The 25506-nt window shown below is 41.0% G+C and overlaps 1 protein-coding gene across 1 annotated transcript; it reads left to right on the top strand.

Annotated features, from left to right (window-relative positions):
• The first annotated feature begins 6776 nt into the window (after window positions 1-6776).
• Window positions 6777-24320, top strand: nr2c1 (nuclear receptor subfamily 2, group C, member 1). The gene is made up of 14 exons (XM_083528463.1): window positions 6777-6983; window positions 11289-11422; window positions 11505-11735; window positions 14261-14339; window positions 16795-16974; window positions 17204-17351; window positions 18100-18196; window positions 19643-19827; window positions 19915-20056; window positions 20368-20489; window positions 20745-20884; window positions 21238-21375; window positions 21604-21709; window positions 23554-24320. The coding sequence occupies exons 2-14, from the start codon at window positions 11369-11371 to the stop codon at window positions 23726-23728; spliced, it is 1797 nt and encodes a 598-aa protein (XP_083384589.1). The 5' UTR covers window positions 6777-6983; window positions 11289-11368; the 3' UTR covers window positions 23729-24320.
• Window positions 24321-25506: the final 1186 nt, after the last annotated feature.

Raw genomic sequence — 25506 nt, 5'->3', positions numbered from 1 at the left:
GTGTGAGTGAGTCTGTAAGTGTGTGTGAGTGTGCGTGAGTCTGTAAGTCTGTGTGTATGAGTGTGAGTCTGTAAGTATGTGTGTATGAGAGTGAGTCTAAGTCTGTGTGTATGAGTGTGAGTGAGTCTGTAAGTCTGTGTGTATGAGTGTGAGTAAGTCTGTAAGTCTGTGTGTATGTGTGAGTGAGTCTGTAAGTCTGTGAGTATGAGTGTGAGTGAGTCTGTAAGGCTGTGTGTATGAGTGTGAGTGAGTCTGTAAGGCTGTGTGTATGAGTGTGAGTGAGTCTGTAAGGCTGTGTGTATGAGTGTGAGTGAGTCTGTAAGGCTGTGTGTATGAGTGTGAGTGAGTCTGTAAGGCTGTGTGTATGAGTGTGAGTGAGTCTGTAAGGCTGTGTGTATGAGTGTGAGTGAGTCTGTAAGGCTGTGTGTATGAGTGTGAGTGAGTCTGTAAGGCTGTGTGTATGAGTGTGAGTGAGTCTGTAAGGCTGTGTGTATGAGTGTGAGTGAGTCTGTAAGGCTGTGTGTATGAGTGTGAGTGAGTCTGTGTGTGAGTGAGTCTGTAAGACTGTGTATGAGAGTGAGTCTGTAAGACTGTGTATGAGAGTGAGTCTGTAAGACTGTGTATGAGAGTGAGTCTGTAAGTCTGTGTGTATGAGAGTGAGTCTGTAAGTCTGTGTGTATGAGAGTGAGTCTGTAAGTCTGTGTGTATGAGAGTGAGTCTGTAAGTCTGTGTGTATGAGAGTGAGTCTGTAAGTCTGTGTGTATGAGAGTGAGTCTGTAAGTCTGTGTGTATGAGAGTGAGTCTGTAAGTCTGTGTGTATGAGAGTGAGTCTGTAAGTCTGTGTGTATGAGTGTGAGTTTGTAAGTCTGTGTGTATGAGAGTGAGTCTGTAAGTCTGTGTGAGTCCGTAAGTCTGTGTATTAGTGTGTGTGAGTCCGTAAGTCTGTGTGTATGAGTGTGAGTGAGTCCGTAAGTCTGTGTGTATGAGAGTGAGTGAGTTTGTAAGGCTGTGTGTATGAGTGTGAGTGAGTCTGTAAGTTTGTGTATGAGTGAGTGACTCTGTAAGTCTGTGTATGAGAGTGAGTCTGTAAGACTGTGTATGAGAGTGAGTCTGTAAGTCTGTGTGTATGAGAGTGAGTCTGTAAGTCTGTGTGTATGAGAGTGAGTCTGTAAGTCTGTGTGTATGAGAGTGAGTCTGTAAGTCTGTGTGTATGAGAGTGAGTCTGTAAGTCTGTGTGTATGAGAGTGAGTCTGTAAGTCTGTGTGTATGAGAGTGAGTCTGTAAGTCTGTGTGTATGAGTGTGAGTTTGTAAGTCTGTGTGTATGAGAGTGAGTCTGTAAGTCTGTGTGAGTCCGTAAGTCTGTGTATTAGTGTGTGTGAGTCCGTAAGTCTGTGTGTATGAGTGTGAGTGAGTCCGTAAGTCTGTGTGTATGAGAGTGAGTGAGTTTGTAAGGCTGTGTGTATGAGTGAGTGAGTCTGTAAGTCTGTGTGTGAGTGAGTCTGTAAGACTGTGTGTATGAGAGTGAGTTTGTAAGTATGTGTGTATGAGTGTGAGTGAGTCTGTAAGTCTGTGTATGAGTGTGAGTCTGTAAGTCTGTGTGTATGAGTGTGAGTCTGTAAGTCTGTGTGTATGAGTCTGTAAGTCTGTGTGTATTAGTGTGAGTGAGTCTGTAAGTCTGTGTGTATGAGTGTGTCTGTAAGTCTGTGTGTATGAGTGTGTCTGTAAGTCTGTGTGTATGAGTGTGTCTGTAAGTCTGTGTGTATGAGTGTGAGTGAGTTTGTAAGTCTGTGTATGAGTGTGAGTGAGTCTGTAAGTCTGTGCGTATGAGTAAGTCTTTAAGTCTGTGCGTATGAGTGTGAGTGAGTCTATAAGTCTGTGCGTATTAGTGTGAGTGAGTCTGTAAGTCTGTGTGTATGAGTGTGAGTTTGTAAGTCTGTGTGTATAAGAGTAAGTGAGTCTGTAAGTCTGTGTGTATGAGAGTGAGTGAGTCTGTAAGTCTGTGTGTATGAGTGTGAGTGAGTCTGTGTGTGTGAGTCTGTAAGTCTGTGTGTATGTAAATGGGTCTGTAAGTCTGTGTTTATGTGAGTGGGTCTGTAAGTCTGTGGGTATGTGAGTGAGTCTGTTAGTCTGTGTGTATGAGAGTGAGTGAGTCTGTAAGACTGTGTGTATGAGTGTGAGTGAGTCTGTAAGTCTGTGTGAGTGTGAGTGGGTCTGTAAGTCTGTGTGTATGTGAGTGGGTCGGTGTGTATGAGTGTGAGTGAGTCTGTAAGACTGTGTGTATGAGAGTGAGTCTGTAAGTCTGTGTGTATTAGAGTGAGTCTGTAAGTCTGTGTGTATGAGAATGAGTCTGTAAGTCTGTGTATGAGTGTGAGTCTGTAAGTCTGTGTGTATGAGTGTGAGTCTGTAAGTCTGTGTGTATGAGTGTGAGTCTGTAAGTCTGTGTGTATGAGTGTGAGTCTGTAAGTCTGTGTGTATGAGTGTGAGTCTGTAAGTCTGTGTGTATGAGTGTGAGTCTGTAAGTCTGTGTGTATGAGTGTGAGTCTGTAAGTCTGTGTGTATGAGTGTGAGTCTGTAAGTCTGTGTGTATGAGTGTGAGTGAGTCTGTAAGTCTGTGTGTATGAGTGTGAGTGAGTCTGTAAGTCTGTGTGTATGAGTGTGAGTGAGTCTGTTAGTCTGTGTGTATAGTCCAAATATTTTTTATTGATGCACTTCAAACAGAAAGACACTTAAGCAAGAGAGACAATGGAACAGTGGTTAATCTAGTCCAACAATAAAAAATTGGTCTCTCACCTTTTAAGTTATATAAGTCTGTGTGTATGAGTGTGAGTCTGTAAGTCTGTGTGTATGAGTGTGAGTGAGTCTGTAAGTGTTACACACACAGTGTGAGTACACACTCACTCACACTCATACACACAGACTTACAGACTCACTCACACTTACACACACAGACTTACAAACTCACATTCAAACACACAGACTCACACTCATACACACAGACTCACTCACACACAGACTTACAGACTCACTCACACTCATACACACAGCCTTACAGACTCACTCACACTCATACACAAAGACTTACAGACTCACTCACACTCACACACACAGACTTACAAACTCACACTCATACACACAGACTTACAGACTCACTCACACTCATACACACAGACTTACAGACTCACACTCACTCTCATACACACATACTTACAGACTCACACTCATACACACAGACTTACAGACTCACTCACACTCACACACAGACTTACAGACTCACTCACACTCACACACAGACTTACAGACTCACTCACACTCATACACACAGACTTACAGACTCACTCACACTCATACACAGACTTACAGACTCACTCACACTCATACACACAGACTTACAGACTCACTCACACTCATACACACAGACTTATATAACTTAAAAGGTGAGAGACCAATTTTTTATTGTTGGACTAGATTAACCACTGTTCCATTGTCTCTCTTGCTTAAGTGTCTTTCTGTTTGAAGTGCATCAATAAAAAATATTTGGACTATACACACAGACTAACAGACTCACATTCAAACACACAGACTCACACTCAAACTGTGTGTATGAGTGTGAGTTTGTATGTCTGTGTGTGTGAGTGTGAGTGAGTCTGTAAGTCTGTGTGTATGAGTGTGAGTGAGTCTGTAAGGCTGTGTGTATGAGTGTGAGTGAGTCTGTAAGTCTGTGTGTGAGTGAGTCTGTGTGTATGAGTGTGAGTCTGTGTGTTTGAATGTGAGTTTGTAAGTCTGTGTGTGTAAGTGTGAGTGAGTCTGTAAGTCTGTGTGTATGAGTGTGAGTGAGTCTGTAAGGCTGTGTGTATGAGTGTGAGTGAGTCTGTAAGTCTGTGTATGAGTGAGTGAGTCTGTAAGTCTGTGTGTGAGTGTGAGTCTGTGTGTTTGAATGTGAGTCTGTGTGTATGAGTGTGAGTCTGTAAGTCTGTGTGTATGAGTGTGAGTGAGTCTGTAAGTCTGTGTGTATGAGTGTGAGTGAGTCTGTAAGTCTGTGTGTATGAGTGTGAGTTTGTAAGTCTGTGTGTGTGAGTGTGAGTGAGTCTGTAAGTCTGTGTGTATGAGTGTGAGTGAGTCTGTAAGGCTGTGTGTATGAGTGTGAGTGAGTCTGTAAGTCTGTGTATGAGTGAGTCTGTAAGACTGTGTGTGAGTGAGTCTGTGTGTGAGTGTGAGTCTGTGTGTTTGAATGTGAGTCTGTGTGTATGAGTGTGAGTCTGTAAGTCTGTGTGTATGAGTGTGAGTGAGTCTGTAAGTCTGTGTGTATGAGTGTGAGTGAGTCTGTAAGTCTGTGTGTATGAGTGTGAGTTTGTAAGTCTGTGTGTGTGAGTGTGAGTGAGTCTGTAAGTCTGTGTGTATGAGTGTGAGTGAGTCTGTAAGGCTGTGTGTATGAGTGTGAGTGAGTCTGTAAGTCTGTGTATGAGTGAGTCTGTAAGACTGTGTGTATGAGTGTGAGTGAGTCTGTAAGTCTGTGTGTATGAGGGTGAGTCTGTAAGTCAGTGTGTATGAGTGTGTGTGAGTCCGTAAGTCTGTGTGTATGAGTGTGAGTGAGTCCGTAAGTCTGTGTGTATGAGTGAGTTTGTAAGTCTGTGTGTATGAGTGTGAGTGAGTCTGTAAGTCTGTGTGTATGAGTGTGTCTGTAAGTCTGTGTGTATGAGTGTGAGTGAGTCTGTAAGTCTGTGTGTGAGTGTGAGTGAGTCTGTAAGTCTGTGTGTGAGTGTGAGTGAGTCTGTAAGTCTGTGTGTATGAGTGTGAGTCTGTAAGTATGTGTGTATGAGAGTGAGTGTGAGTCTGTAAGTCTGTGTGTATGAGTGTGAGTGAGTCTGTAAGTCTGTGTGTATGAGTGTGAGTTTGTATGTCTGTGTGTGTGAGTGTGAGTGAGTCTGTAAGTCTGTGTGTATGAGTGTGAGTGAGTCTGTAAGGCTGTGTGTATGAGTGTGAGTGAGTCTGTAAGTCTGTGTGTGAGTGAGTCTGTGTGTATGAGTGTGAGTCTGTGTGTTTGAATGTGAGTTTGTAAGTCTGTGTGTGTAAGTGTGAGTGAGTCTGTAAGTCTGTGTGTATGAGTGTGAGTGAGTCTGTAAGGCTGTGTGTATGAGTGTGAGTGAGTCTGTAAGTCTGTGTATGAGTGAGTGAGTCTGTAAGTCTGTGTGTGAGTGAGTCTGTGTGTGAGTGTGAGTCTGTGTGTTTGAATGTGAGTCTGTGTGTATGAGTGTGAGTCTGTAAGTCTGTGTGTATGAGTGTGAGTGAGTCTGTAAGTCTGTGTGTATGAGTGTGAGTGAGTCTGTAAGTCTGTGTGTATGAGTGTGAGTTTGTAAGTCTGTGTGTATGAGTGTGAGTGAGTCTGTAAGGCTGTGTGTATGAGTGTGAGTGAGTCTGTAAGTCTGTGTATGAGTGAGTCTGTAAGACTGTGTGTATGAGTGTGAGTGAGTCTGTAAGACTGTCTGTATGAGAGTGAGTCTGTAAGTCTGTGTGTATGAGGGTGAGTCTGTAAGTCAGTGTGTATGAGTGTGTGTGAGTCCGTAAGTCTGTGTGTATGAGTGTGAGTGAGTCCGTAAGTCTGTGTGTATGAGTGAGTCTGTAAGTCTGTGTGTATGAGTGAGTTTGTAAGTCTGTGTGTATGAGTGTGAGTGAGTCTGTAAGTCTGTGTGTATGAGTGTGTCTGTAAGTCTGTGTGTATGAGTGTGAGTGAGTCTGTAAGGCTGTGTGTATGAGTGTGAGTGAGTCTGTAAGTCTGTGTATGAGTGAGTGAGTCTGAAAGTCTGTGTGTGAGTGAGTCTGTGTGTGAGTGTGAGTCTGTGTGTTTGAATGTGAGTCTGTGTGTATGAGTGTGAGTCTGTAAGTCTGTGTGTATGAGTGTGAGTGAGTCTGTAAGTCTGTGTGTATGAGTGTGAGTGAGTCTGTAAGTCTGTGTGTATGAGTGTGAGTTTGTAAGTCTGTGTGTGTGAGTGTGAGTGAGTCTGTAAGTCTGTGTGTATGAGTGTGAGTGAGTCTGTAAGGCTGTGTGTATGAGTCTGAGTGAGTCTGTAAGTCTGTGTATGAGTGAGTCTGTAAGACTGTGTCTATGAGTGTGAGTGAGATCTTGTAAGACTGTCTGTATGAGAGTGAGTCTGTAAGTCTGTGTGTATGAGGGTGAGTCTGTAAGTCAGTGTGTATGAGTGTGAGTGAGTCCGTAAGTCTGTGTGTATGAGTGAGTCTGTAAGTCTGTGTGTATGAGTGTGAGTGAGTCTGTAAGTCTGTGTGTATGAGTGTGTCTGTAAGTCTGTGTGTATGAGTGTGAGTGAGTTTGTAAGTCTGTGTATGAGTGTGAGTAAGTCTGTAAGTCTGTGCTTATGAGTGTGAGTGAGTCTGAAAGTCTGTGTGTATGAGTGAGTGAGTCTGTGTGTATAAGTCTGTGTATAAGTCTGAGTCTGTAAGTCTGTGTATGAGAGTGAGTGAGTCTGTAAGTCTGTGTGTATTAGAGTGAGTCTGCATATGTATCAATTAATCTATGAGTGAGTAAATGTGTGTATATGTATGAATGAATCTGTAGGTTTGTACGTGTATGAGAATGTAAGTCTATGTTTATAAATAAATCTGTAGAAGTAAGTAAATATAAGCCACACAGACTTACAGTTTCAAATGTAAGAATGAGTGTGTATGATATATAAATGAGCCTGTATGCGAGAGTGTGTTATAAAGGTAAATGTTGGGTAAAATACATGAAGTGAGGAAATCTGGCCACTTCAGTAACCAATGTTCGTGAGCACAAGTTCCTGAACACGAACACACACAGACACTTCCTCATCGCGCGCCTATACACCGCGGTACCCGATTTCCTGCGCATGCGCAGTTACCGTTTTTGCGCTGCAGGGTCGCGAACTCTGACCTCCCCGTGGCGAAGTGTTTTGGGCAAATATTGATGAAAAACGTTGGATTTTTTGGTACTAAAATCTCGAGCGGCACGGTAAGAGCAGCGGATATTTATTACAAGACTCATAGGCTCGGGTGCGGGTTAGCGAGGCGCTGGAATGTGTGCAGCGTTTCCCTTGAATAGAGAAGCGCTCGGTGGCTAGCTGGCCTGCTGGAACTCGTTAGCATGGCGGCGACTGTAGCTGGCCGTTTTCGGTTCAGTGATTTCAGCATTTTATTTCATTTTTAGGGTGACTAATTGTTTTTGTTTCGAAGGCTTGTACTCTCCGGGGCCTGTTAATGGAGCCCAGTGAGCTTGTGGCGTCCATTGCAGCTTAGCATAGCATAGCTCCATGCTAGCTTCCTGCGCGTTTCCGGTGTTCAGTGGCGCGCCGTCAGTCAGTGCGCATTCGTGCGATAATGCAATATATACAAAATCAAACCAGTCTACAGCGTTTCACAGAGTTTTATACTGTACGAAGGCACGACTCTCCTGTCGTGCATTCTAATCCCAGTGAAAGGAAGCGGCTCATAGTCCTTTAACCCTTCAATGTTGACCTTTAACCTTGCAGGAAAAGCGCCTGCTTTATCTTCCGTCTCATGTTTCTGATCTGTAGTCCTCAACAATACACACCCAATCCAGATCACTGCCACTTACAGGAAAGTAAAGATGGTTCTTTATTTAAACATGGTAATTCGATGCTAGGCTAATATCCCAGCATGCTAATCATGGTTGGTTGGATAGCATAGAAGATCAGACCAGAGTCATTAGATCAGGGCTGCTTAAACCTTTTTTTTTTTTTTAGTATAAATGTTTTCCTTTAACTTTATATAAACAAAATGATAAAGCTGCATTGGGTCCTCTGGTTTGTGACGTCATAATGTAAACAAATGAATAGAAACAATGCCAACGTCATCAGCTAAACTTTCTGTTCAGTAAAAACTTGTAGTACATTCCGATTTCTTGTACAATAGATTTCAGTGAGCTGTAATGAGAAACATGAAGCTGCTCCTTATTTTTTTCATAAGGTTTTCCCAAATGTCATTTATTTCACCTGTTTGTTTTTGGTATGAAAAAGTTTCGAGATGAGTTTTTTAACCCACCAACAGATGGCAGCACAAGGCTGCACGCACAGTCGCAGGGAGCACCACCACATCTGGACAACCTGGAAGATCCAATCAGAGTCAGCTGTGCTGATCCAGTCAGTAGATCAAGGCTGAGCAAAGCTTTTTTTCCTATAAAGGACCAAAAATCAGACTTGATTGAAGCCATGGGCTAAAAAAAAGAAAATAAAGGATGCATTCTACCAAACATTTTATATATATATATATATATATATATATATATATATATATATATATATATATATATATATATAAAATTGAAAGCTGCCATGGTTTTTTTATTTATGACGTCATAAATCATCCCTCTGTAATCTAATGCAGTTTCACTTTCAAACCTCTACTTCAGTATAACTTGTAGTTTGGGTGGATATTATTGTACAGTAGAGTTCAGTGCCTATTATTCATTTATCTCTAATTAGAGACACAAAGCTGTTCCTTGTTTTCAAAAGGTTTTCACCAAATGTGACCAGTGCATAGTTTGATATACAGGCCCTGCATGGCAATGCTGGACTTAAACAAGACAGAAACAAGACAGAAAGTAGAGGAAATAAATGTAGTGTAGTCCAGTTGTGAAAAACATCCAGAAATTGGGTTATGGGAGGGTTTTTTAAGGCTTTTTTTTTCCCCCAACCAAAACTACCCTTTTCTTTTTCTTTTTTTTACAAAAATGTAAAAATAAAAAAAATAAAAAAAGTGGTTGTACCACAGATGTAAGTACTCTAAAAGTACTGATAAACAAAGCATTGCTTTTGGGGTGCATGTTTATTATTAAACACGAACAGGAGTATTTGTGTAGCCTTTAGAAATAATGGAAAACAATCTGCATGGGAAAAAAATATACAGTAAAACAGCAGTAATGTTTTGTGTGACCATCATTTTTCTTTTTTCTTTTTTTTTTGTATTTTATTTTAGATCCAGCGGTCTTGGGCTTTGTTTTATTACCAATTGAAGGCAATAATTGCGAACAAATTGAACATCTATGAAAAATAAATAATAAGGGGAGGGGGGGTACTAACATATGGTACTAACTTTTAGATAGTACCATATGTATTCCTGAAAACTTGTCAATTAAGTTTCATGCCCTACTGAGGGAAAAGAGCAGGTCAATGATGATATTTCGTTATTAGGTGTATTTTTCCTACATGTACATTTCCCACTTGAATGCCTTCTTCCTAGCTGTAAGTACAGAGTAAATGTATATAAAGTAATGTTACATTTTATTATAAAACATATAAATAAATAACGAACATGGTACATAAAGAAGCCCCGGCCCTTCTCCCATTCACATTTAGTCTTCATTGTTGTTATAATAAGCTTCACTTTTCTGGGAATGTGGCTTTTGGAGATTTGTGAGATTTAATGAAGCCACAGGGACGTGAGTAAAGTCAAGTATTAATTGATTGTAGTTATGGCAAGGAGGCATATAATGTAGGGAATATTTCAGGTGAATAATATTTTAGTATTTTTCTCACACAGACAGTAATATTCTGACTGCAGTGCTGTTTTTTATTGAGTAATGTTTCTTTCATTTAATTTATACCTGAGTCCCAAAACCAACTCTATGATTCAGCTCAGTATAAAGAAATTGTTGTTAGCGTACCTCCTTCCTGGACACTTAAATTCTAGGTTCCTAAAGAAAACCATGCAAAAAACACCCACAACTCAAAGACGACGTCTATCCATCAATTGGTCATGGTTGAATATTGTCGTTTTCTGTGTTGTTGTTTTTTGTACTTTCCAGAATCTACGAGTAGCCACAAGTTGCCATTGAACCTTGTGCATGTGTGTTCCAGTAAAAGTCGTGCGTTACAATTTACAATCTCTTTGTCAATTTTCTCGTACTCTAGAGTCCGTTGACGAATCGAGTGATAGGGATTGAGTGAAGTGAAACGAAAAAGTGGAAAAGAGGACGTGGAAAAGTATATGTAATGTATTCAGGAAAACACTGACACCTGGAACTAAATACAAAAGAAACCGGGGTGTGTTTGCTTTTATTTTATTTTAAAGCATTATCTGTGTTCTCCCAGATTCCATGTCAGACAAGAAGGAGAGTGTGTGTGTGTATTTGTGTTTGCAAAGAGCGAATTTTGTGGTTACCAGGGTGTATACGACCCACTCTTCTTTAATACAGAGGCAATTCCTCTTCAAAGCACAAATGTGCATGCCAGGTGTCAGTTTTTTGTTCAGCTTTTTTTCTCAGCAAGAATTATTTAGGTTACTTGTACAAAAATCGTGGGATTGCATCAAGGATCGGCTCTGAGCCCTTTTCTGTTTGCAGTGGAGATGGACGAGTGAGAAGTGAAGAAAAGAGTGCAGGCAGGGTGGAGTTGGTTGAGAAGAGTGATAGCAGGAGTGATTTGTGATAGAAGGGTATCTGCAAGAGTGAAAGGGAAAGTTTATAGGACTGTGGTGAGACCTGCGATATTGTATGGATTAGAGACAGTGGCATTGGGTAAAAGACAGGAGGTGGAGCTGGAGGTAGCAGAGCTGAAGATGTTGAGATTTTCATTGGGGGTGATGACGGTGGACAGGATTAGAAATGAGTTTATTAGAGGAACAGCGCATGTAGGAGGTTTTGGAGACAAGGTGAGGGAGGCACATGGGGTATATCGTTAGGAGAATGCTGAGGATGGAGCCGCCAGGAAAGAAGGAAAAGAGAAGGGACAAGGTGGAGGTTTATGGATGTGGTGAAGGAAGACATGCTGGTAGTTGGTTTGAAGGAGGCAGATGTAAAGGACAAAGCGGTATGGAGACAAACGATCCTCTGTGCCGACTCCTAACGAGAGCAGCTAAAAGAAGAAGACTCGTGTGAATGGACAGTGTTTCATTACGTTTGCATGCAGCAAAATCTCTACAAGTGAATTTACAGTCATATGTAAATTATGAACTAATTAGAATACGATCAAGACGAGGTTACCTCATTTTAAGATTTTGTTTATTCGTAGACTTTATTGGCCAAAATATGCAGATTTAACATTTTTTTAATATAAATATTCAGAATTGCTTGTGTAAACGCTCCGTCTAAAGGCTAATACACTAATACATTTGTTTATAAGCAGCTTGATGAATGAGGCATGTTGTTTTTGACGTACTGAGGTTTGGAGTAGACAGCCAGACAGGTAACAGGGTGTGTGTGTGTGTGTGTGTGTGTGTGTGTGTGTGTGTGTGTGTGTGTGTGTGTGTGTGTTGCATCATATTTTTTAAAAGGTATTTTCGATGTTATGTCTCTGTACAGGTTGTGCATCGTAGGGGTGTATCTGGTGTGTGTTTGGGATGGGGAGTTGTAATTAAGCCTGTGCGGTGTGTGGGGTCATCATGGCAGGAGAAAGTCCCAGAATTCAGCTGGTGTCAGCAGATGGAGGTCTGCAGGTAATGATCGTTAAACTGTACTTTTCTGCCACACGTCCTGCCGTCTAAAGCACTAACACTCGTGAGTGTGTGTGTGTGTCAGATTGTGACGGATCAGCAGCTAGGCCAAAAGCTCCAGATAGTAACGGCGTACGATCAGACGGGAGCCAGCAAGCACCAATTCATTTTAGCCAACGTGGATTATCCCAATCAGGACAAAGTCCTCCTAAAGCACGAGAGCTCCCCCGGGAAAGTCATCCTGACTTCAGCGGATGGATCAGCTGTCAATCAATTACTTTTTACTTCACCTGAGCTTGCAGGTCAGCAGATACAGGTAAGATGTCCATGTGTAATGCACATACGCACTCACCAAGGTACCGGGGGGGTTGGGGGGTAGGGAATGTCCAAACTTTTGCACTTTAATTTTTTGTGTGTGTGTCTGTGTCTGTGTGTGTGTGTGCGCTATATATATATATATATATATATATATATATATATATATATATATATATATATATATACACACACACACACAGTGCCTTGCAAAATTATTGAACTTGGCGTTTTTCCTATTTTGTTGTCTTACAACCTGGAATTAAAAAGGATTTTTTGGGGGTTTGTATCATTTAATTTACACAACATGCCTACCACTTTGAAGATGCAAAATATTTTTTATTATGAAACAAACAAGAAATAAGACAAAAAAACAGAAAACTTGAGCGTGCATAACTATTCACCCCCCCAAAATCAATACTTTGTAGAGCCACCTTTTGCAGCAATTACAGCTGCAAGTCTCTTGGGGTATGTATCTATAAGCGTGGCACATCTAGCCACTGGAATTTTTGCCTTGAAGAGTACTTCTTCAAGGCAAAACTGCTCCAGCTCCTTCAAGTTGGATGGGTTCCGCTGGTGTACAGCAATCTTTAAGTCATAAAGTCATACCACAGATTCTCAATTGGATTGAGGTCTGGGCTTTGACTAGGCCATTCCAAGACATTTAAATGTTTCCCCTTAAACAATATATGGAATTTTCCTGGGTTTTTCCCGGTTTTACAAACTTCAAGCCAAAAAACCGAGCCCCATAACATTAGACCAATTAAATTGACGAACGGGTTCTAGTGAACCAATGAAATTCTTTATATTAAATCAGATGCGCTCCCACTGAATCAGGGTGCATCACATCATAAATATGGATGAGGTTCCTCTGACGTTTGACCTGCCGCTCACTCGGACTGTCTACAGGAAATGCGAATCATTCGTCACGCTTTAAACAACCGGGCATGAAAAAACGCACTTCACCTGTGTTCTGAGTTGCACGGCATCAGGAGAAAAGCTTCACCGATGGTGATTTTTAATCTTAATTAATCTTTAATTTTAGATACAAGTCATGCACAACCAAAACTGCTCCAGCTCCTTCAAGTTGGATGGGTTCCGCTGGTGTACAGCAATCTTTAAGTCATACCACAGATTCTCAATTGGATTGAGGTCTGGGCTTTGACTAGGCCATTCCAAGACATTTAAATGTTTCCCCTTAAACCACTCGAGTGTTGCTTTAGCAGTATGCTTAGGGTCATTGTCCTGCTGGAAGGTGAACCTCTGTCCCAGTCTCAAATCTCTGGAAGACTGAAACAGGTTTCCCTCAAGAATTTCCCTGTATTTAGCGCTATCCATCATTCCTTCAATTCTGACCAGTTTCCCCAGTCCCTGCTGATGAAAAACATCCCCACAGCATGATGCTGCCACCACCATGCTTCACTGTGGGGATGGTGTTCTCGGGGTGATGAGAGGTGTTGGGTTTGCGCCAGACAAAGCGTTTTCCTTGATGGGCAAAAAGCTCAATTTTAGTCTTATCTGACCAGAGTACCTTCTTCCATATGTTTGGGGAGTCTCCCACATGCCTTTTGACGAACACCAAACGTGTTTGCTTATTTATTTCTAGCCACTCTACCGTAAAGCCCAGCTTTGTGGAGTGTACGGCTTAAAGTGGTCCTATGGACAAATACTCCGAACTCCGCTGTGGAGCTTTGCATCTCCTTCAGGGTTATCTTTAGTCTCTTTGTTGCCTCTCTGATTAATGCCCTCCTTTCCTGGTCCGTGAGTTTTGGTGGGCGGCCCTCTCTTGCCAGGTTTGTTGTGGTGGCATATTCTTTCTATTTTTTAATAATGGCTTTAATGGTGCTCCGTGGGATGTTCAAAGTTTTGGATATTTTTTTATAACCCAACCCTGATCTGTACTTCTCCACAACTTTGTCCCTGACCTGTTTGGCGAGCTCCTTGGTCTTCATGGTGCCTCTTGCTTGGTGGTTCCCCTTGCTTAGTGGTGTTGCTCTTTGGGGCCTTTCAGAACAGGTGTGTGTGTGTGTGTGTGTGTGTGTGTGTGTGTGTGTATATATATATATATATATATATATATATATACTGAGATCATGTGACACTTAGATTGCACACAGATGGGCTTTATTTAAGTAATTACGTGACTTCTGAAGGTAATTGATGGCACCAAATCTTATTTAGAGGCTTAATACCAAAAGGGGTGAATACATATGCAGGCACCACTTTTCCGTTATTTATTTTTTTGAATTTTTTGAAACAAGTTATTTTTTTTCATTTCACTTCACCAATTTGGACTATTTTGTGTATGTCCATTACATGAAATCCAATAAAAATCTATTTTAATTCCAAGTTGTAAGGCAACAAAATAGGAAAAATGCCAAGGGGGGTCATATTGTGTCATCCACATATTAGTGTATATGTATGTATATATATATGTATGTATGTATAACTTTAAAAATCATTATTAGCAATTATTTGCATAATGCATCATTCATAAAGCTTTATCAGTATCTCTGTGTTCCACAGTTTGTCACTGAGGGAACAGAGCAGAGCTCTCTTAAGCCTCTGGTAGAGTACTGTGTGGTGTGTGGAGACAAAGCTTCAGGTAAGTGTCTATACACACACACACACACACACAAATACGATCCGATCTGATTGGTCAGAAGATATAACATGAATGATACACTATGTGGACACCTGACCATAGCATGCACAAGCTTTTTAAACATCCAATTCCACATTTTACAACCCCCCCCCCCCCCCCACTTCAGGGAAGATGTTCCACTAGATGTTAGAGAGTGCTTGTTGAGATGTGTGCTCATTCAGCCACAATGGCATTAGTAAAGTCAGGTAGTGATGTAAGTGAGTTGAGGAGGCCTGGAGCACTGTGTTCATTCCAGTGTCAGTGTTCCAATTAGTCACAAAAATATTCTGTTTGGTTAAGGTCAGAGCTCTGTAGCAGGAGGTCTCACACTCAAACCCATGGGAAATATCTTTTTGGAGCTGGCTTTGTGTACAGAGGCATTGCCATGCTGGAACATGTTTGGGTTTCCTGAATGTCGACCACATCCATAGACATTATTTACAATTGTGGGTCTCCAGGTTGTTGCAACAGTTTTGGAAAGAACCACCTATGTCTGGAATAGTAGGGTGTCTGAAAACCTTTGGACATATAGTGTAGTTTATAGGTTAATGTGCTCATTCTAATACATCACAATTTCCACAGTAACAGCAGTTTAAAAAGTACAAGTTTTCTTTAGCTTTTTTAGGTACCGTATTTTCCAGACTATAAGCCGCTACTTTTTCCCCGCGGCAATAAAAAACAACAAAGCGGCTAATATATGGATTTTTCCTGGGTTTTTCCCGGTTTTACAAACTTCAAGCCAAAAAACCGAGCCCCATAACATTAGACCAATTAAATTGACGAACGGGTTCTAGTGAACCAATGAAATTCTTTATATTAAATCAGATGCGCTCCCACTGAATCAGGGTGCATCACATCATAAATATGGATGAGGTTCCTCTGACGTTTGACCTGCCGCTCACTCGGACTGTCTACAGGAAATGCGAATCATTCGTCACGCTTTAAACAACCGGGCATGAAAAAACGCACTTCACCTGTGTTCTGAGTTGCACGGCATCAGGAGAAAAGCTTCACCGATGGTGATTTTTAATCTTAATTAATCTTTAATTTTAGATACAAGTCGCGTTGAGTCTGGGTCAAGGGAGAGCTCGCTATCTCCAGTTGCAACAGAAATCATAGAAGCACAGACAGGTTTCCAAAACTCGTGCTTTTTTATTTTTCTTGGCAACAGCGTTACGGGTTAGTCAAAGAAACTTAGAAATGAGCATCAGAAAATAATAAGGACATAGTCCTCGGTCTTGCACACATGCAGTAATACCGGAAAAATGCGGGGACAGGCAATTCCCAAAATGCCGCTCTGCTCTTAAAGGAGCCACAATATATTTCACCCGTTACACCCGTGTCTTTCGTTAAAGCCTGTGTAAAGTTCATTAGTTTCAGTGTAGACAGTGCGGCTTATAGACAGGTGCGGCTTATAGACAGGTGCGGCTTATTTATGTTCAAAATAAAAATCTTTGTAAAAATCAGTGGGTGCGGCTTATATATGGGTAAACTTAATAGTCCAGAAAAATTACGGTAATTCATTTGAATAAAGCTATATACATGCATAAACACTATACAGTTGAAACCAGATATTTACATACACTTCAGAAAAAAACACAAACTTTTATTTCTTTACTGTCATACATTAAATCAGAGTAAACTTTTTACATAAAAATTCTCCCTCACTCAATTCTGACATTTAACAAATGCAAAAAATATGTTAATATTTATTGATTTAAAACAGAAAAAGTTTACTCTAATTTAATGTATGACAGTAAAGAAATAAAAGTTTTTGTGTTTTTTTCTGAAGTGTATGTAAATATCTGGTTTCAACTGTATTTCCAAGAGTAATGGGTCACCTGGTCATAAGTATGGTATGTGCGCTTTGCATTCCACATTTAGTCCCAATTTGTGCTTATAATTCCCTTCATTCTTCTGGGAAGACGTTCCACTAGATTTTGGAGTGTGCTTATGGTAATTTGTGTTCATCAGCCATAAGGGTATTATGAAAGGCAGGTACTGATGTAGGTGAGGAGGCCTGGGGTGCAGTCAGCATTTACATTCATCTCAGAGGTGTTCAGTAGGGATGAGATCAAAGCAGGTCACTCAAGATCTTCCTCACCAAAGCATGAAAACTATATCTTTAAGGAGATCACTTTGTGAACAGGGGCATTGCCATGCTGGAGCAGGTTTGGGTTTCCAAAGTTAAAGTGAAATTTTTTTATAGTGCATCGTGCTAAAGACATCCTGTAAAATTGAGTGGTTTTGTAGTAACAGTTTGGAGAAGAACCACATATAGCAGTAAAGGCAGGTGACCCAATACTTTTGGAAATATATTGTGTGGTGTGTGTGTGTGTGTGTGTGTGTGTGTGTGTGTGTGTGTACAGGGACTGTAGGAGTAAAGTGTAGCGTTTATGTGTGTTTTGTCCTGAAGGTCGTCACTACGGAGCAGTGAGCTGCGAAGGCTGCAAAGGCTTTTTTAAAAGGAGCATCCGCAAGAACCTCGTGTACACATGTCGTGGCTCTGGGGAATGTGTGATCAATAAGCATCACCGCAACCGCTGCCAATACTGCAGACTGCAGCGCTGCATGGCCCTTGGCATGAAGCAGGACTGTGAGTCACACGAACATACACTCACAGAAGTGTGTACACGTCTACGTGTCCTGCAACTTCCCTCCATTGTGGAAAGTCCTTTTGAATTAATTTACACAGTGAAACAGCTGTATTTTATATATAAATATATGCTTTTACTTACACACATGTATAAAAAATATAATAATATATATGCCATTCTAGCCATCTTACAAGAACATCTCAATGTTTTTTATTATTGTTATCGAAGCCGTGCAGTGCGAGAGGAAGCCGGTGGAGGTGACGAGGGAAAAGCCGGCCAACTGTGCCCCCTCCATCGAGAAGATCTACATTCGGAAGAACCTCTGCAGCCCACTGGCAGCCATGCCTACGTTCGTCAACGAGAAAGAGACGGCCAGGTTCGTGTTTAAGGCCTCATTTATACTTCTGACTAAAAGTTGTTTGGTTACACACAATTGCCAACACCCCAGGGTTGCCAACTCCTAGTTTCAAAATGTCCCGTTTCCCTCCACCACGCTGTATATAGTGAATAGTATGGGGAAATTTTTTTTACCAAATTTGAGCAAATATATACACTATAGTCTCAAAGCTGGTTTCGTGAGCATGACCAGTACTCCATTAGTCTTCCCAGTCACCAGATTAGAATCCAGTTGAACACTTATGAGGTGGTTGGATGGGAATTTTACAGCATAAAAACCTGCAGTATTTGCTTGAAGCTGTTATAACAACGTGGGCCACAATCTTAAAGGAACTTTTCTGACCTCTTGATTGCATTTCATTAAATCTTGAGACAATTTTGTCTTGGACAGCAAATGGAAGCCTTACCCACTATTAGTACAAAATTCCCTATATTGTGTCCAACAAATATACATACTTACCGAAACACTTGAAAATGTGTATGGCATGCACCGACCCCTCCACATGCTCCCCAATCAGTCCGAATGAGTTTTTATCTAAAGAAGAGGAGAGAACCATATTTTAGTAACAGAGCGCATGTGCGTGACACTTTGCTAGAGAACATATATGCATATATTTTCCTGCCCCATTGTCTACTTATACTCATTTGTAGCATTTTAATAGCATAATAATAGCACATGTATGTAATAGTGTTTTTTTAACACAAGTCGACAAATTTACTCTGCACAGGTCTACCAATGTGTTAAACTCCAACATGCTTCTCAACATCCAGCAGTCTCTGTCCAAGCTAGACAACACAATACTCATCCCCTCCTCACCAGACCAGGTAACACACACCCACACACTCCTGTACAGTAGTGTGATCAACCTGGATTGACACACAGCACTCGCAAATCATACCTGTGTGTTTTAGGTGTGTTTTTTGCTTTTTGCATACACATATATATATAGCTTTTGCAATAGTAGTTTATTCATCACAATACAGCTAACGCCTATTCAAACTGCTGGCTTTTGTGTGAGGTGTGTCTGGTGTAAATAACTATTTAGAAATGGCTATATAGATATAAATTAGAGGTCGACCGATTTTACCGATAGCTAGATTGGATCGTACTCGCCGATAACTGAATAATCAACTGATTGTTTTTAAAATGGATGATGAAAAAAAAAAATTTAACACCCCATGTAATATAGTACTGAACTTTATTACAGAAATAAAATAAAGTACTGAATCATGAAAATGTGCTAAATGAAATAAATATTAATATATGAATTGATTATTCTAATTACCTAATTAATAAATGTATAAATAATGGATATAATAGTGTACCGAATATTAATTACCACGTTTGCTTTTCTCTGCGTCGTGTATGTCTCCTGCCACAATACAAAAATATTGCAGCTTCTTTTGCATTTGAGTTTCCATTGAAAAGCTGTAAATCAAGAGTCAGGGGTGGGACTATATTATTGTGCACGTTTGTATTGGGAATTGACGTCACTCACAGTCGACGGCCAAAAGGAGAATGCCATTAATGGAGGATTTTGCGGAATGTTTCTGATGATGGTTCATACTCAACAGAGTTCCTCTTACCCAGAAGCCATTTAGTTTTGGACAGGTTAAATGAGTTTGTGGCCTCGAAACAGTCTTTCCATAAAAATTTGCCAGTCACCGTTTGTTTACAAAATCTGAAAAACCACATATGGAAAACGCAATTGCAAATCCTTTCGAATATTGTCTAGAACATCCTTCCATAGTGCAGCATCCAGTCTCATGTAAAAACAAACGTGGCATCAGTGATTAGCCTCTAGAGGCCGCTCTCATAATGACAGCAGACCTTTGCAGCCGTTCCTGCAAAGGACGCTACCAGGAAAAAACTATCGGTATGGATTTTTGCAGATAGTTCCATCAATCAGATATTGGTGCCTAATAAATGACAAAACAGTTGAATCGGTCAACCTCTAATATAAATTATGTATCTGATATAAAAATTATCCCGTGTTTGTTATGATGGTGAAACGGGCAAAGGATAGTTCTTGCAATTATTAAAATATTTTTGCGATAAACAATTAGGGAGAATTTTTGTTTAAAGAAATGGGCAAAAGCATGTAAATAAACAGCAAAAACAGCTTCACACGGGTGTAAAGTAATTAAACGATTTTATTTGGAGTAGATCTTCTTTCAGGTGATAGAAACCTGCGTATAGAATCATGTATAAAGCGGGTGTATGTAGCGTCTCGAACGTACAAGCTGAAGTTATTGTGCGTAATCGTGCAGAATGATGAATCTCAGGGCGATCTCAGCACGCTGGCGAACGTGGTCACGTCTCTGGCCCACATGAGCAAGAGCCGCGAGATGACGGACATCAGCGCCGATCAATCGGGACTGGAGAGCATGAGCACTGAAGGCGGCTCTGTGAACGACGTCCACCCGGACGAGCAGAATTCCAGCGAAATCACTCAGTAAGAGCACAGAGGAGGCTTATGTTATAACTGAGAGAAGGTAAATCCTGAGCAGTGTAATAACATTGTGTGTGTGTTGGTGTACAGAGCCTTCGATTCTTTGGCCAAAGTTCTGCAGCCAGAGGACGGGAACAGTTACGCGATAGAGGGGAGCATTTCTGAGGAGCAGAGTGCCACCATATTGGAGCTAGAAGGCCCGCTGCTTTCTGACATGCATGTGCCTTTTAAGGTGCCTATTAAGATCACCACATGTCAACACACGCTCTCATTATACAAAAGACAAAACAGGTACTGAATATAAGATTTCGAAAAGGACATTTTAGGGCACTGGTAGTATAATAGTATAATAGTAAAGTAATAAAATAAACTATATAAAAATAGCTTTTTTGAGATTGGGAATGGTGTAAATGACCTATTAGCAATTAATGATAAGAAAAACAATAACAAAAAAAAAAAAATCTGAGATAGAATTTAAAATAGAGTCCATGCCTCTAATCATTACTAATTGAAAGGTGTGTGTGTGTGTGTGTGTGTGTGTAGCTGATGATGCCCTTGCCTGTGCCCGAGTTCCTTAATTTGAACTACATCTGTGAATCGGCCTCTCGCCTGCTGTTTCTTTCCATGCACTGGGCGCGATCCATTCCTGCTTTCCAGGCTCTCGGGTGAGTGAGAGAGAAAGAGTGAGAAAGTGTATGCCTTCCTTTTCTCCAGATTCCACTCAGCCCAATCTGTCTTTCTTTTTCTGTCCTGTATCTCTCGATGTGTTTATTTTTCCCCTGTCTTTGATAGTCAAAGAATGACTGGATTTTATCTGCTTTTGTTCAACTATTTGCTCACATACGTTCTTCCCCTTCCATATCTCTCCCTCTCTCTTGCATTCTCTCTCTCTCGCTCTCCCCCTTTCTCTCTGTGTACAGGCCAGAGAACGGGATCACGCTGATAAAGGCGTGTTGGAATGAGCTCTTTGCTTTGGGCTTGGCTCAGTGTGCTCAGATCATGAATGTGGAGATGATACTCAGTGCTATAGTCAGTCACCTGCAGAGCAATCTGGAAGAAGGTAAGAACTTACTGAAATAATGTTGGAATTCCTCACAATGTTTGATAGTGGAGACTGAGCAGTGCTTTAACTCGAAAATGCTGAGGTCTATAATTAGACATCATTTGAGAGATGTTGCAGAAAACAAGAAATTGGTGATAGAAGGAAAAGAGAAAGTAACCTGCCACAGTGTTTATAATGGACTATTATTGTGTTGGAACATGGCCAGTGTCTATGCTATGGGCTATTCAAATATTAAATATTGATTTATATCTATATTTTTAAAGAGTGTGTTTCAATTAATTACTGACGAGGCATTACTGTAAATGTAAAAAATAGAAATATGTATAAATGTGTGTGTTTGTGTGGGTTAGAGAAACTCTCCGCAGACAGAGTAAAGCAAGTGATGGAGCACATCTGGCGAATGCAGGAGTTTTGTAACAGCATGAGTCGCGTGAACCCCGATTCCTACGAGTACGCCTACCTCAAAGCCACCGTCCTCTTCAGCCCAGGTAACGGAGCTCATCACGCTCAAATGCTTTCGCTCTTCTTTGTCATTCACACTTTCCGCTTGTTTTAAAAAAATTTTGACAATGTAAAGTTAGTTATTAGGATAGTGAATGAAGTGTGTGTGTGTGTGTGTGTGTGTGTGTGTGTGTGTGTGTGTGTGTGTGTGTGTGTGTGTGTGTGTGTGTGTGTGTGTGTGTGTGTGTGTGTGTGTGTGTGTGTGTGTGTGGTAGATTATGCCGGAGTGGACAGCACTCTCCAGATCGAGCGCTTCCAGGAGAAAGCTTACATGGAGCTGCAGGACTACGTCAGCAGGGTCTACCCAGAGGACACGTACCGGTAATTCAATACCCCCTACTTGTACAGGGCCTTTTATATGTGTCCACCCTTTTCTTGGATTCCCCCCCCCCCCCCCCCACGTATTTGTAGTGTTATAACCTGGAACTGAAAAGGGATCACGTGTTATGAATGTGCACAAATTGCCTGAACCGGACGGAAAATCTCTATCATTTGCAAAATTATGTACAAATAAAAATGTACAGGTTCATTTCAGGTGGTTCTGGTGCCATCAGAAGTCACAGAATTAGTTGTATTGAGTCAACCTTAAGGTGTCACATGAACCTTATAAAAGAAACTCACGCCCCCGGTTTATCGTGGAATTGCCGTTGCCACATAACTAATTTGTTTGAATGATTTCCCCGGTCTCTCGCGGATAGCATGTACTCACTATAGATGTGATACAGTGTACTGTATTTCTACGAATTTACTCAATTAATTTCACTATATTCTTGCAAATGTTTTCTGTGTGTTTAAAATGTGTGGGAGAATGTGTGCGGTTTTTCGCTTATCGCGGGCGGATATGGAACAATAAAAAACGGGGGATTACTCTCTGTGTGTATTTTATATATACCGTAATTTCCGGACTATTAAGGGCACCCAAATATAAGCCGCACTCACTGAATTTTACAAAGATTTGTATTTTGAACATAAATAAGCCTCAACTGTCTATAAGCCGCAGGTGTCTACATTGAAACTAATGAACTTTACACAGGCTTTAACGAAAGACAGTGTCTGTTACACGGCTTGTATATGAACAGTAGCCTACCAAGAAAGTCATTGTTCACTGTCTTTCACAACTATTCCCAAAAAGTTTTTCTTTTGGCATCGTCGTGCGTTTAAAAATCACCATCGGTGAATCTTTTCTCCCGATGCCGTGCAGCTCAGAACACAGGTGAAGTGTGTTTTTTCATGCCCGGTTGTTTTCAGCGTGACGAATGATTTGCATTTCCTGTAGACAGTCCGAGTGAGCGGCAGGTCAAACGTCAGAGGAACCTCATCCATATTTATGATGTGTTGCGGCCCGATTCAGTGGGAGCGCATCTGATTTAATATAAAGAATTTCATTGGTTCACCTGAACCCGTTCGCCAATTTGATTGGTCTAATGTTATGGGGCTCAGTTTTTTGGCATGAAGCTTGTGAAACCGGGAAAAACCCAGGAAAAAAAAACATTAATTAGCCGCTTCATTGTTTAAACCGCAGGGTTCAAAGCGTGGGGAAAAAGTAGCGGCTTATAGTCCGAAAAATATGGTGTATATTTTTTTAACTTTTGATTGCCCCGTGGTGGTATTGACTTCACCAACATACAGTTCAGCATCAGTTCACCAGCAAGCAGAACATTTTAAAAGGAATAAATGACATAAGAAACTCCTGACTTGAACTCACCACAACACCCGTGACCTTATGTGTGCAATTTCTTTGAAGCAGTTGAAAAGGTTTAGGGCTCATAATAATTTGAATAGATTGCAATTAGTGTTTGAGAGTAACATTGAGACTTTTCACATCAACCGAATTGATTAGGCAAAGAGTCTTGCGATAAAAATCGTAATAGGAACATTATAGCCATAATAAATCATGGTGCTTTGAAGATACTTTTGTACTTATCCTGTAAGTTAAAGTTTGAAGGGAGCACTTTAACTTTTACTGGAGTCATATTTTACATAGTGTATATTTACTTTTATCTCTACGACATGGTGTGTGTACTACATCCACCACTGAATACTTATGCAGTGCATGATACCATGTGAGGTTTGAGTCTCTAATCACAAAGTCTCTCTCTCTCTCTCTCTCTCTCTCTCTCTCTCTCTCTCTCTCTCTCTCTCTCTCTCTCTCTCTCTCTCCCCAGTCTGTCGAAGTTGCTGCTACGCTTGCCCGCTCTGCGTCTGATGAGCGCCGCCGTGACCGAGGAGCTGTTCTTCGCCGGCCTCATCGGGAACGTCCAAATCGACAGCATCATTCCCTACATCCTTAAAATGGACTCCACCGACTACAACAGCCAATCAGCCGGCTGCACAGAGTGATTCGATCCCCACCATACCAACGCTCCCATCAGCCTCAGGGCCGTAGTGCCTGCTGTCTGACCACACCGTCATCTCGCCACCCTGAAAGTGACCTTTTGACTCTGATGTATTGGACTCAGCAAATAAAACATGGCCTTTAGACTGTGCATGGATGTAGAAGGTCGATGTTTTACAAGCTGGTGCATGATGAAAACTGAGCCGCACTTTTTTTTTATTTCAGATGTCGGATTTGGAGAACCGGCTTGCTTAATTTAAACAGGTTCAGGAAATGTTGCGAACTCTGCAAGGACTTGATCAAAGCTTTATCTTGCTGGATGTACATGAATTGTGTATATAAGTGTAATAAATCTCCCTCTTATACAGAGATATTTACGCTTTTCCTGTCATTGAAGTATAATCGTACTACAATATAAGAATATAAAGAATTAAACCCCTTTTGTATGTTTGAGAAATGATTTAAATTATTGTGCCTATAAACAACGGCATGGTGCTGTTACTGAGTGAACGTTTGCTGAATCATTTGTCCATCTGGATCAAAGATTCATGTAAGTAATAAAACGTGATGAAATAACCAACAGGTTTCCAATAACAACATCTTTTAAAGTGTTTTATTCCTCCTATAACTCATTACAAGCGTTTACACGATCTGGGTACTGAAGTTGGGTGAGAAGATCTGGCTTGCAATTAACATTCCTGTTCATAAAAATAATCTTGATCCCCATTTGATCCCAGAACAGTGTTCTCTATTCTGGGAACACTTTCCTCTAGATGTTGGAGTGTAGCTGGGGATCTGTGATCATTAATTCCCTGCTATAGTTTAACTTTGCTTCACTGCTATACATCCAGGGGAAGTTTGAGGACACCTGCTCATCACACACCAGTTCTGTTCTTAAACATCTTGTCCCAGCACCATGGGCATAAATATAAATCTTGATCCCATAATAGAGCCCACTTTTCTGGGAAGCCTTTTCTTTTTCTAGATGTTGGAGCAAAAGTGAGGGGATTTGTGATCATTCAGCTTTAAGAGCAGTCGTGAGATCAGGTACTGATATTTGTTGAGAATGTCTGACTCGCATTCAAAATTTCTGTTTATTCTGAAGGACCTCAGTAAAATTGAGGTCTGGTCTGAGTCTCTGTGCAGGATGCTCAAGTTCTTCCACTCCAGGGTTCACATAAATTCTATCAGGACTGATATGCTGGAGCAGGAAAAGATTTCTTACTAATTGTTGCCACAAAGTTGGACTCATACTTGTCTAAAATCGCTTTTGCAGTTACCTTTGACTGGAAATAAAGATCCCAAACTTGGACCAGCATCTATTCTTCACCAGTTTTGCTTCTGTCACAATGTATTCCAGTAGGTTGAGTTCTCCTGGCATCCACAAAACTCAGATTCATTCATAGCCCTGCCAGATAAAGAAGTATGTTTTACCACTCCAGGTACTGCTTTTCCCACCTCTGATGGACATGTGATTTATACAATTTTACACTTCTACACCGCTCAGGCATAACATTATGACCACCTGCCTAATTGCGTTTGCCCCCTTTTTGCTCTCACACCAGTCCTGAACCGTCAAGCATGAACAGCATTAACTTCTTCAGCAATTTGAGCTACATTTGCTCCGTCTGTTGGATCGGACCACACGGGCCAGCTTTCGATCCCCAAGTGCATTAGGAATCCTTGGCCGCCCACGACCCTCTCGCCCGGTTCACCACTGTTCTTTCCCCTGACCCTTTCAAGTTCTATAAATATAAACATGATCATAGGCATCTTGTCCAGC

Source organism: Silurus aristotelis, assembly GCF_946808225.1.
Source record: "Silurus aristotelis genome assembly, chromosome: 24".
NCBI lineage: Eukaryota > Metazoa > Chordata > Actinopteri > Siluriformes > Siluridae > Silurus > Silurus aristotelis.
The sequence above is the reverse complement of the archived record's forward strand: the minus strand, read 5'-3'. Positions and strand labels throughout refer to the sequence as shown.